Source organism: Odocoileus virginianus, chromosome 2 (genome assembly GCF_023699985.2).
Source record: "Odocoileus virginianus isolate 20LAN1187 ecotype Illinois chromosome 2, Ovbor_1.2, whole genome shotgun sequence".
NCBI classification, from domain to species: domain Eukaryota; kingdom Metazoa; phylum Chordata; class Mammalia; order Artiodactyla; family Cervidae; genus Odocoileus; species Odocoileus virginianus.
This window is the reverse complement of record NC_069675.1, coordinates 4,892,709-4,906,548: the sequence shown is the minus strand read 5'-3', so window position 1 is coordinate 4,906,548 and position 13,840 is coordinate 4,892,709. Positions and strand designations below refer to the sequence as shown.

The 13,840-nt window shown below is 39.9% G+C and overlaps 1 protein-coding gene across 10 annotated transcripts in view; it reads left to right on the top strand.

Annotated features, from left to right (window-relative positions):
• AFF3 (ALF transcription elongation factor 3) overlaps positions 1-13,840 on the top strand; it is a 578,695-nt gene that overhangs the window by 365,296 nt on the left and 199,559 nt on the right. For all 10 annotated transcript variants that reach the window (XM_070474966.1, XM_070474933.1, XM_070474952.1 and 7 more), the window contains 2 exons: positions 2,547-2,627; positions 12,977-13,013. In XM_070474966.1, the coding sequence (XP_070331067.1) occupies positions 2,547-2,627; positions 12,977-13,013 (118 nt within the window). The remainder of the gene's footprint in view (positions 1-2,546; positions 2,628-12,976; positions 13,014-13,840) is intronic.

Below are 13,840 nucleotides of genomic sequence, written 5' to 3'. Positions count from 1 at the left end.
GCGCACTTCAGCGGTGGCATTTTTGAACTTGGGCAAAGCAATGAATCCTTTTGAACATTGGCTTCCTCACCTGTAACATGGGGATGTAATCATTACGCTAAGGGTTGAGTGTAAACCTGAATGGAGCTAGCACTCTGAAAACCGTGAGGCACAGCCCGTGGCGTACCAGCAGCTCTATCACTGTGCGTGTGTGTTCAGTCTGTCCGTTGTGGTCAGCTCTGCAACCCCATGGACTTCAGCCCGCCAGGTTCCTCTGTCCGTGGGGTTCCCTAGGTCAGAATACTGGGATGGGGTGCCATTCCCTGCTCCAGGGGACCCTCCCGATCCAGGGACTGAACCTGAGTCACTTGTCTCCTGCGTTGGCAGGTGGGTTCTTTACCAAAGGTGCCACCTGGGAAGCCCTTCCGGCTGTGTCCGTGGTGGTATATGAAGACTGTGGAGCCAGGCAAGCTTTTCCTTTGGATCTGCACTTTAGAAAAATTAATTCAGCAGAGATGTGTGGGAAGGATTAATAACAACAGTAGAAGGAGAACCATCAGAAAGCATTAACATCTTTCAGGTTAAAAGTAATGAAGGTGTGATTAGAATGGTAGTTCAGGTAAGTGGAAAGGTAGAGACGTTGCAAGGATATGTTGCAAGAATACGAATTAAGAAATGCACTGAACTGACGCTATCCCTAGACACAAATTCAGCAGTGTTGCTTTGCAGTCTCTTTAAAAGAGATAACATGATTTGATACATGATAGAACAGGCAGATGCTTGGGGAGCAGAGGGGAGAAGGTCATAAGGGGACATTAGGTCTTCCTTTGCTTTTTTTAGAAAACCTTGGTAACAGCAGGATAGAGAAGGGACACCTTGACTGCAAGAGTTTGGTCCCCCCCCCGCCCCATGGCACATGTGTCACGGTGGGTGAGAGGTGACATAGAGTCAGTAAGTCCTTCCAGGGTGGGACTTCCAGAAAATGTGTTCACCTAAACAGAGAATTTCTTGCTTTTCTCAAAATCAGTTCAGTTCAGTTTCTCAGTCGTGTCTGAGTCTTTGTGACACCGTGGACTGCAGCAGCTCAGGCTTCCCTGTCCATCTCCAACTCCTGGAGTTGGAGTTTGATATCTCAAACTCATATCCATCGAGTCGGTGATGCCATCCAACCATCTCATCCTCTGTCATCCCCTTCTCCTCCCGCCCTCAATCTTTCCCAGCATCAGGGGCTTTTCAATGAGTCAGTTCTTCCCATCAGGTGGCCACAGTATTGGAGTTTCAGCTTCAGCATCAGTCCTTCCAATGAATATTCAGGATTGATTTCCTTTAGGATAGACTGGTTGGATCTCCTTATAGTCCAAGGAACTCTCAAGAGTCTTCTCCAACACCACACTTCAAAAGCATCAATTCTTCAGCACTCAGCTTTCTTCATGGTCCAACTCTCACATCCATACAGTCATACTGGAAAAACCATAGCCTTGACGAGACAGACTTTTGTTGGCAAAGTAATGTCTCTGCTTTTTAATATGCTGTCTAGGTTGGTCATAGCTTTTCTTCCAGTGAGCAAGTGTCTTTTAATTTCATGGCTTCAGTCCCCATCTTCAGTGATTTTGGAGCCCAGAGAAATAAAGTCTCTCACTATTTCCATTGTTTCCCCATCTATTTGCCATGGAGTGATGGAACCGGCTGCCATGATCTTAGTTTTCTGAATGTTGAGTTTATTTCTCAAAATAGATCACCTCTTGCCTTAGTGCTTGTCACTTAGGTTTGGAAGCAGAAGGAATCAAGAAATAGGGTTCAGAACTGATTTGTAAATTCCAAGCCAGTTTCTTGGTAATCAGAAATGGATTCAATTGAATTCCACAATCATTTAGTGAATGCAAATATTTTCCAGGAGATGGAACTGGAGAAAAATACCAGATATGAATGAAACAAACACCATCCCCCTGCCATCTTGCACCCCTGCCATCTTGCACTCTCTCTGTCTCTCACAGTTTAGTGAGAGTGTATGTCAGAAAGCAGATGAAGTATTATTACATGTTGAGCTAAAGTTGTATTCTTTATTTGTTTTTTCACTTCTCCAAGAATGACATTTCTATGAAGACCAAAATGATGTTTTGGACTTACTGGAAACTTATACTGCTCCTAATAAAATAAATAGCCCCTCTAAATAATGATCTCTGTATTTTGTGCATTCCTTCAAAAACACCCTGTGAACTTTGTTGGAAGCAGCCCCCTTTGTATGGTATTTTCTGTAGAACTTTACCACTGGGTCGTCCCTTTACTAAGGAGCTTAAATGAAATGAAAATAGGATAGCCTAGTAGATCTTTCTAAGGTAGAAAGCACTGATGGAGATAGCCATGGAACCAGGAATTGGTAGATGAGGAAAAGCAATCATAAAAGTGGGTTTCAGATCTTTTTTTAAAAAAGTTCCTTTCGTTTATTATTTATCTCTGTTCACTCCTTATCCCTTCCATGCCTTACTAAGACCGGCTTGTGAGACTGTTTTATGTGCTACTTCAAATGCTCTCTGTTTGACAGCGTTGTTTTTTCTCCCTCCCTCTAGGAGATGACCTGGCCTCCACCGCTTGCTGCTATTCAACCACCTGGCAAAGTGGAACCAAGCAAGTTTCCATTTCCAAATAAGGTGAGATCCGGCATCACTCAGGATGAGTACACTTCACTCACACAAGATTTCTAGTGGACAGTGGGTTTTCCCTTACTGTCTTTCCCTGTGTAAATATTCCTGGCAGGGGCACATGGATCTGATTTTCAACAATTTGCAAGTGTAGGTCTGTTCATCCAAGGGATAATATCAAGCTTACAGTCCTATTATACTTACCTCCACTTTCCTACTTCCTACAAAACATGATGACTATTGTAATTATTATTTTATCTAGAAAAGTGTGAAGTTGAAATGCATCTGATAATCATTTTATGCATTCGTTGTGATTGTATGCCTTGTTTTTCTTTCTGAAAAGCTGTTATTAAATTAATGATGTATCTTAAAATCAGTGTCTTAGAATTAAGGACATGAAGTATATAATTTCTTAGTTATCTTTTATAAAGTTGAAAATATTTTCTAGGACTTAATAAAAAAGATTTTCTGAGATCTAGCAGACACAAAATATCTGTCACAAAATGTATTTCAATTATACATGAATGTAACAAGTTTTGATTTTTTTAATCATACAACCAACACATAATTATATACTCATTATAAAGATGTAATTATACAAATAGAAGAAGAAAAATATGAAAGTTTATCACATTCTTGTCCAGATTTTATTTCCCTACCCAGAGATTACCATCAAGAGTTTGGTGTATATCATGTGCGTTATATACACATTTGTGTATATGCAGTTTTTTTAAAAAGCCCTAAATAGTGTAGTACTGAAAGTACTTTTTCTAAAAATTGTTTTTTTTCCAGATACACACAATGCACAAATGTCATTGCTAAATGTTAAATCACAATTTTCTAAAGTAAATTATCAAAATAATTGTTCATTATAATTATCACAATGTCCTAAAAGTTGCTCTGTCCTAAAAGTTGACTTTTAGTTCTCTTAATAAGGTATATTTAGAAGTCTTTCCAAGTGAGCATATAGAGTTTTTTTTTATTTTTCTTAACAGTAGCAGTAAGTGGACAGTATTTCAAGCAATCATTTTGTAACTATTTTTTAGCATTATGCCTTCACAGTGACTTGTCAGTTTCTTAATTCATCAAGGTTTATTGTGTCTCAAATCTTCTGCTTGTTAAGATGTGCTTGTGTTGCTGGGGTGTATTTTCTATCAGGTTTCCAGTCCAGTCTTGATCCAAAGTCTCTGATTGTCACTCTTTGTACTTACCTTCAGTCCTTCAACCTCCCTCCTCTCTGCTGGTTCACCCTCCTGGCACTCTTGTCTTGGTCTCTTGTTTTAAATACCATGTATGCTCAGCCGGCTGACGTCTAAATCTGTATCTCTATCTCCCTCTCCATTCCCCAAGCTCCATACTTGTGTTTCCGTTTACTTACTCAGCATCCCCACTTGGGGATCTAACAAACATCTCAGGCTTGACATATCAAAAACTGAGCCTTTACTCTTCCCACTAACCTTCTATGTTGTGTTTTGCAATAAGTGGTTTCTTCATTTTTGCAGTTGGCACAGGTCAAAGTCTTGGAGCCATCTCTAATTCTTTTCTAAGGTACCTATAAAAGCTATGGTTTTTCCAGTAGTCATGTACAGATGTGGAAGTTGGACTGTGAAGAAGGGTGAGTGCTAAAGAATTGATGCTTTCAAATTGTGGTGCTGGAGAAGACTCTTAAGAGTCCCTTGGACTGCAAGGAGATCTAACCAGTCAATCCTAAAGGAAATCAACCCTGAATATTCATTGGAAGGACTGATCCAGTCCTTTCTCACAGTTCTGGAGGCTAGAAGTCTGAAATCAAAGTGTCAACAGGTTCATGCTCCCTCTGAAGGCTCGAGGGAAGGATCCTTCCTTGCCTCTCCCAGCTTCCGGTGACTGCTGACAGCAGGTCACACCCGTTGGCTTGTAGATACATCACTCTGCTGTCTGCCTCTACACTTATGAGGCCATCTCGCCAAGTCTCCCTCCTCTTCCAAGGATGGCAGTCACTAGATTTAGGGCCCACCCTCAGCAACCATCTGAACTTGAGTTTACCTGCAGAGACTCTTTATCCACATAAGATCAGATTCACAGGTTGTGAGCAGACACGAGCTTCTGGGGGATGCTCTTCAACACCATCCTTGATTTTTCTCTTTCCCTCATGGCATGCATCCAACCCATCATTAAATCATATCCACCCTACCTTCAAAATATGTCTAGAATCTAAATGTTTCTCCCCATCATTGCATCATAGAGGGCAATCCTGTCTTCTCTAGGATTACTATAGAATTTGTGGGGAGCTATTTCAGCTCTAGATCTTTTGATTTTTCTCAAGAAAGAATAGGTGACTTTACAAAGTATAAGAACACTGGACTTCCCTGGTGGTCCAGTGGTTAAGAATCCACCTGCCAACGCAGGGAACATACATCCCAGGTCGCGGAAGATTCCACATACTACATAGCAGCTAAGCCCATGGGCCAGAACTACCTTGCCCATGTGCTACAACTGCAGAAGCCCGCATACCCTGGAGTCCATGCTCTGCAACAAGAGAAGCCACAGCAGTCAGCCTGCTCACCGCAACTGAAGAGGAGCCGCTATTGCTGCAACTAGAGAAAGCCTGCGCGCAGCGATAAAGACCCAGCGCAGCCCCCAAAATTAAATAAATAAGTGAAGTGTAGGAACATTGCATGATTTTAATAATGCCTTTCTTTCAAACATTTCACAATAAGTATTGGTGATTTATCTCATGCCAATGAAATAAGACTGCATTAGTGTCATTTCTACTATAACAAATCACCATAAACTTAGTGACTTAAGACAACGCAAATTTATTATTTTACAACACTGGAAGTCAGAAGTCTGAAATCAGTTTCACAGAGCTAAAATTCAGGTGTCAGCAGAGCTTTCTTTCTTCTGAATGTTTTAAGGGAGAATTGGCTATCTTGTCTTTCTCGGCTCCAAGAGGCTGCCCCTGTTACTTAGCTCATGGCTCTCGTCATTCTGACCTCTAACCTCCTTGTCACATCTTCCCTGACTCTCATGCCACCTCCCTTCCCTTTATGATGATGCTGGGCCTCCTGGATAGTCCAGGATGATCTCCCATCTCAAAATAGTTAATCACTTCTGCGAAGTCCCTTTTGCCATGAGAAGTAGCATACTCACAGGGCCTGGGAATTAAGATGCAGACGTCTTTGGAGGAGCCCTTGTCCTGCCTACTGCAAAGACCTCACTAATTCTCTTTTAACCTGTATCTCCACTAATTAGTATTCTGACAGCTGGAGGCTTGCAGTTCATTAATTAGATTATTAATGTTTGGGATTATCATGATTGCTAGTGTGTAGGAGCTAGAATTGTTTATGGAACTTGCAGGGCAAAATCTCCAAAATGACTAATAAATAATGAAATTAGGCCCTTATTGAGATTAAAGGAGCAATTTGACCTCAAAGGAAAGTCGATTTAAATGTGCTTTCTGAATTACCAGTAGCGCTAAATTAATTAGCTACATACTTCCGAGAATTTCCCCAATTTGTCTGGGTATTGAAGGACATAACATATAATAAAGTCAATTGATACTGAACTTGGATGTTTTTTCTATTCTCTGAAGATTTAATTTCGAGTCACAATTCCCTAGACAAACACTACAAGACGTGTCTGCCTTATTCTTCAAATCTCAAAAGTAATTGAATTTGGTAAAGAATGCATGCCATTAGCAGGTATTTCAACCAAGAAAAAAAAAAAAAAGAATCTGTTTTGTCCTTTTCCCTTGATTTCCAGAGCAGTCTCATAAGTTTTGAAACGCAAATAGGGAACTAAAATGGTAGAACTTTCTTCATCCCCAGAAGGCATCTGTGCAAATCTAATGGCATTTCGGAAACATTTCACATGGCAGTGAATGCCGAAACTGATGGAATCAGATCTGGTTTGAAACTGTTCTTGCTGATCAGTTTCTAAAGCATTAGGCAGAAGAGTTCTAGCCTGATAAGAGAAATGAGAGCCCTATTGCCTTTCTCTCTGTATAGTACAAGGAGAATGAAAGCCAGCAAGCATGAAGGAAAGCACTTTGAAGTTGAAAAGTTGATGATCTATATCTCTCTTTGGGTTCCTAGCATGCTTTAGAAATGACCACAAAATGTTTGGGCTAAAACTTCACTTTTACTTCATTACCTCAAAGTAAACATTTAAATTGACTTTAATTTGCATTATTTCAGTTGTTCCGAGCTTCATAGAAAAGAAAGTGATTGGTGGGGAAGAAGGAAAACCAAACCACAGCAAGTGTTGTTTTTCCTCTAGTAACTCGCTTTATGTGGGGGTCTGAAAAGCAAAGAAGCTGTATTTCCATTTCTTGTCTTTTATAATTCCTATGATGGATTGACAGACAAGCAAGAGGACATGTGAGGACAGCAGTCTTCAGATGGTTCCAAAAAGCCATTTTTTTAAAAACTGGAGTATAATTGCTTCACAATGTTCTGTTAGTTTCTGCTGTTATTCCCACTACCGAGCATGTACTCTGAGAAAAAAACCATAATTCAAAATGACACATGTACCCCGCTGTTCACTGCAGTGCTATTTACAATAGCCAGGTCACAGAAACAGCCTTAACGGATAACAAAAGATGGACAGATAAAGAAGCTGTGGTACATATATACAATGGAATATATATTTAGCCATAAAATAATGAAATTGAATCATTTGTAGAGATGTGGATGGACTTAGAGACCATCATACATAGTAAAGTAAGTCAGAAAAAAAAACAACAACGAGTATGATATGAAATCTAGAAAAGTGGTACAGAGAAACCTGTTTTCAGGGCAGGAGTAGAGACCACAGCCACTTTCCAGTAGTGTCTTCACGGGGAAAGGACTCCCATCAGCAACGTAGCTTAGGAGCAACTGTATTTTATTGGTCTAACATGCATATTTTTTTCACATTTTAAGATCCTAGTATCAGGATGTGTTTTACATTGATGGCATTTTACAATTAATTGGCAGCAATTGTCTTCAACAGTAATGCATGAGGTAATGCAGCCTTATACAGTTTTGCTACCTTTGATGAAATATGGTATTTATTATAATGCTTCCTCGAATGGTTTTCTCAGCCTCTAGTATGCTCAGCTATTTCTGTCTTCAGCAAAATGATTTGTACAAACTTTACTTCCCAACTCATCACCACCTTTAAAGAAGTTTTGGGATTTCTGTGTACCCAACAATAGTTTAGGTGTTGGGAATTCAGGATTTAAAGATGGAGAAGCCTAAGTTTCCAGCTGTAGATATCCTAAGTAACCAGAGGTGGTTCTCCCCTCTGTGCACATGACCTTCAGAGTGACACATGCTTCATGAATGAATGTGGAAAACTAAAAGCACCAGAGTAACCTCAGAAATGTCCTGTTATAGGAATACAGGAAACTTTTTCTTATACTTTCCTGTTTTCCTGAATTTTCTTTAATGGTTACTTTTGTTGTTGTTCAGTTGCTCACCCATGTCCGACTCTTTGTGACCCCATGGACTGCAGCATACCAGGCTTCCCTGCCCTTCACCATCTCCCGGAAGTTGCTCAAACTCATGTCCATTGAGTTGGTGATGCCATCCAATCATCTCATCCTCTGTTGCCCAATTCTCCTTCGCTCAGTCTTTTCAAATGAATCAGCTCTTTGCATTAGGTGGACAAAGTATTGAAGCTTCAGCTTCAGTCCTTCCAGTGAATATTCAGGTTTGATTTCCTTTAGGAAACTGCTGTTGTTTAAATAGCAAATGCTATTTAATAAGATGGAGCCATCCTTGGGTCAAGATAATAATAGTAACATTCTTTTATTATATATTTATTATCTAATTGAATACCTTAAATATGTACAGTTTATGTTATATCATTTATACCTTGATAAAGCTTTATTTTTAAAACAGGAGTCATAGTCAAAAAGACAATTCTTAAAATGGAAGTTTGACACTGTGTAGTGAAAACATAAGCAAATAAGTCCTTCTGAGATTCAGGAGTATTTCAAAGAACAGATAACCCTTGAGCTGCTTTGTTCTAAGCCTTGAGGGGAGAATGAAGTTTCTAGGCAGAAAACAGAAGACGGCAGGACACACACCCAAGGACGAGAACGGGCTCTAAAAACTCAAAGCATCCCACACAGCAGTCATGGCGTGCCTTTCCGCCCTGGGTTATCAGAACTTGTGTACACATCATCTCCTCTGCTAACTCACTGGGCTCCCAGGCGGGGAAGGCAGGGGCTTTGTACCCTCACTTCTGTAACCCCCGAGGACCTGACAGAGAGCCTTGCAGGTCTGGTGGAATGCTCCCAGAGGAGGCTGAAATGACAGTGCCCAGATGGGGCCAGCCACTCTCCAGGCAGCTCCCCAGGGATGGTGTTCACAGGGAGAGAAGAAGCCTCTGAGACAGAAGCTATAGCTGTAACAGCGTCTGAGTGTCTGACTTGGGCAGCAGGAGACACGAAAATGGAAAGGACTTCAGTGTCTGGAGCTGGTTTCCCTCTGAGCCCAGCCAGGCTCTGGCTCAGTGAGGGATAAAGGATCTGCATATTCTGTGCCCTCTGCCCCTGCCTCCACCCGTCAGTCTTGCAGCCGGCTGGGCAGGGCAGCACTGCTTCAAGAGGCAGCAACCATGGGCCCTGTCACTGGCAGCAGAGAACTGATGAGAATGCAGCCAGGGCCCTGTGACCTAAACTTGGGAGGAGCCTCATTACACCTTCCACCAGCAGACAAGTGATGCACTCTCCAGATCAGTAAGAAGGATAACGGGGCATCATCTGTACCCATAGAGTGGTCCAGTCTAGGCACACAGGCTCCATTTGTGGTTAGTGCACCATCCAGAGGATGTCAGCTAGAGACGTGAGATGACACATTAGGGGCAGAGTCTTTATTGTGTCTCTCCAAAAGTCTCTTTCTCTCCAGACAGCAGATTTCGATGGTGATTTTTTTTTTAAACCAATGACATTAATGTCTGTTTTGGATGGGGGAAAATGGGCAGAAAATGTTCTGCCTCTTTTCACTCCCCCATCCAAAACAGAAATTATCATCATTAATGACACAGATGTGTTCATTAAATTTTGAAATTTACTGCTTATGAAACACATGTTCTTGCAGTGTGTAATTACCATTCAGGTTCTCCGTAAGCTCATTTTCAGGTCTCAAAAGCCTGTGGTCAGTAGTCATCATCTGGGTTTGTGGATGTCTGCAGTGCATCAAGCTATAAAATGATCTATGTCCCAATAACATCAGCAAGCAATTTCACAAAAATTTGTACTGTTTTTTGGGTTTTTTTCCCCCAAGAATGGTCATAATGTTGAAAACTATCTCAGTTACCATTCTTCTTCATCTGACAGTAAATGAGTCTTCACCACTCTGGTACAAGACATCTCCAAAATGCCAAAATCTGCAGATGGCTCAAGGGACTCAACTACATGAGACTCAAAGTATTTTTCACATATAAGAGCTCACACTAATTCATGTTCACATGTACACTCTACATTAGTTAGAAGGAGTGAGAAATATCCCAGTCCATTTGGGGAAGTTTACTATGGATGTCCTCTTTGTAACAGCAACCTATTCAAATTGGCCAAAATAATTTTGAGGATTACATTCTAGCCCATCATCTCAAGAACCGTATTTTATCTTTAATACACTGTCTCCAAAAGCTGAAGCTTGGGTTGAGAGTTGAGCTTGTTATTTTTCTTCAGGTGAATAGCTCATTTCTATCAACGTTAACATTAAAGGCATCTGTGTATGACTCAGTCTGCTTAGTAGAGTGGAAATCCAAATTTCTTACCCAACCCCCACCTACCAGTCTGAGTAAAATTAAAATAATAATAAAGAATAAATAAAATGTTCACTGCTGTTTAAAATAATAAAAAAGCCGTAAAATAGAAGTTAACTTCATTTCATTGGATTTTTGTCCCACACACTAAAATTGTAAATGAGTTTCACTGGACTGTATGGGTTTTTTACATTCCTATCATCTCAATGCATTGTTTTATAACTCTCTTTTATAATTCACATTAAATAGGAATCTTGCAAGGAAGGTACTCAGTCTCTCGGTCATGTCCAACTCCTTGCTACCCCGTGGACTATAGCCCACCAGGCTCCTGTCCATGGGATTTCCCAGACAGGAGTACTGGAATGGATTGCCGTTTCCTCCCCCAGGGACTCTTCCTAGCCCAGGAATTGAACCTGAGTCTCCTGCATTGGCAAGCAGATTCTTTCCACTGAGCCACGCGGGAAGCCCTTTGCCAGGAAAGAGGGTGTGAATTCCCAAAACAGAATTTAGCATTTCACTTTAGTGGAAATAAAATCAGGTTCACTCACCGCTTACCTGATCAGTAACTGAAATCAGACCCTGCATAGCACTGGCATTCTGCTGTTGCATGCCATTGCGTGTGGAGAGCTGCAATCATCTCCTGTCCACCGGTGTGAAACCGGCAGCCGCTGTGCAGGGGGACGTCCCTGAGGGTGGTGGCCAGCCTCATCCGCAGAAAGGGGTGGTGAGACTGAAGGGTTGGATTAAAAGCCACTAATACAGTAGATCCCAGGAGTAAGAGCTAGAACCATAAACCTCACAGAAGAAGCATAGAGATTAATATTTCCAAGCTTGGATTTAACAGTGGAGTCTCAGAGATGACCCCAAAAGCATGGGCAACGAAAGAATAAAATAGATAAATTGGACTTCATCAAAGTTAAAAAGTTTGGTGTGTTAAAAGACATTATCAATAAAGTGAAAAGACAAATGACAGAAGAAGAGGAAATATTTGCATATCACTTATCTAATAAGAGTCTTGGTATCCAGAATATATGAAGTACTCTTTTAACTCAACAACAAAAAGGCAAACAACCCAATTAAAAAATGGACAATGTAATATAAAAAAGAATATGTGTGTGTGTGTATATATATAACTGTATCATTTTTCTGTGCACCAGAAACTAATACAATATTGTAAATCAACTATACTTCAATGAAAAAATAAAGATAATTTTGATACTCTTGAAAACAAGAAAATGGACAAAGTATTTGAATACACATTTCTCCAAAGAAGTATACAAATGGCCAAAAAGCATATGAAAAGATGTTCAGCATCATTGTCATTGGGGAAATGCAAGTCAAAACCACAATGAGAAACTACTACATACTCACTTAAATGCCTATAATAAGTTTTTTTAATTAAAAGAAAATAGCAAGCTTTGATGAGGATGTGGAGAAATTGAAATTCATACATTGCTGGTAGAAACTCAAAACGTTTCAGCCACTGTGACTGCTCAGAGAGTTTAATGTAGAATTAGCATGTGACCCTGCAACTTTACTCCTAGATGTATACTCAAAGGATTAAAAAGAAGGATTCAACAAGTACATGTGCATATGTGTTTTTAGCAGCACTACTCACAATAGTCAAAAGGTGGGAGCTGCCCACATGTCCACTAACAGATGAATGGATAAACAAATTTTTGTGTGTGTGTGTATACGTATATAATGGGGTATTATTCAGCCATAAAAAGGAATGAAACATTGACATATGCTATGACATGGGTGAACCTCTGAAACATTATGCTAAATCAAAGAAGCAAGACAAAAAAATGTGACATATTGTATCATTCTATTAATATGAAATACCCAGAACAGAAGAAGTCATAAAGACAGGATGTATACTGCTGGTTACCAGGTACTGAGGAGAGGGGAAATGGGGAAAGTGGTGAATGGGTAAGAAATTTGACTTTGGAATGATAGAAATGTTTTGCAATTAGAAATGGTGGTTTAGTACATGGCGACTGTACGAAATGCCACTGAACTGTTCAGTTTAAAGTGCTTAATTTTTTGTTATAAGAATTTCACTAAAGTGAACAAAACAAGTCCACAAGACAACATAGAAGTGATTATGAGCTGTATACCAGAACTGCTTAAGGAGCATATAAGTGTTTCTCATTATGTTAGCTGATAGAGATTATGATCAGTGATTAGGTTCTGAATGACCAATAATATATCTCACTTTGAAAGTCAAAATAAAAAGATTACTTTTCTCGACCTCTTATAGTTTGGGTATTTACACTTAGATCTATGATTTAATTAGAGTGATTTTAAGATTAATTCATATAAAGGTCAGAGTTATTTTTTTCCACTAGATATCCAGTCATTCTGTTATTCCTCAAAAGCAGTGCTGTTCAACAGATATATAATATAAACACATATAATTTTTATTTCATAGTAGCCACATTGAAACTGTAAGAATAAAGATGTAAAAATAATTTTATCACGTAATTTTTATAATCTCATATAAACAAAATAGTATTGTTTCAATACATAATCAGTATTAAAATGTTAGTGAAATGAAGAACAAAGTCTAATGAAAAAAATAAGAAAATTAATTGATAATTCTTGTTTTATTTTAGGACTCTCAGCTTGCCTCCTCTGGACACAATAATCCAAGTAAGAAATGCTTCTCTCTGTAGCTTCGTATGTGGGGGTGGGAGTGGGTGAAGAGTGGGCATGCATGCAATATACAATAGGTTTAAATGAACTTCACTAGGACAAAATTAAGTGGGGAATATGAGAGTCATTGTTAAAGTGCTGCCCACGTGGATAAGGTACATCGTGTCCTTGAATATTCTATCTTTATTCAAGGGAAGCAGGGCCAAAATATGGACTTCCCTGGTGGCTCAGAGAGTAAAGAATCTGCCTGCAATACAAGAGACCCAGGTTCGATCCCTGGGTCAGGAAGATCCCTTGGAGAAGGGAATGGCAGCCTACTCCTGTATTCTTGCCTGGAGAATTCCTTGGGCAGAGGAGCCTGGTGGGATACAGTACATGGGGTCGTAAAGAGTCAGAAACAGCTGAGCAACTAACGCTTTTTACTAAGGGTCAAAATATAAAATGGTGAATTTCAAAGTAGCCCTAGGAGGAAGGAATACCATCCTTTCTTACAGTTGGCCTCTCGTGTGTATGAGGGGAAAATATTTTTAAAGGCAACTAATGAGTTACCTAAGTTAAAAGAAAATAGATGGGCAAAGAGAACAATCAGAAGATCTCATGATAAATGTTCTTAGAATCCACGAAGAAACCATGCCCTCTTCTGGGGAGAAACAGACTAAAGTGTCCTGGAAGGAATTTCGTTATTGAACCCAGTGTCTAATAAAACACTGGGGCTTCATCACCAAACAGAGAATATCATTCCAAGAAGTATTGTTTTAATTCTCTTCTTCAGCAGGGCTAATTGGTATTAATGTTTTCTTGAGCATTAAAAATGCATAAGCCAC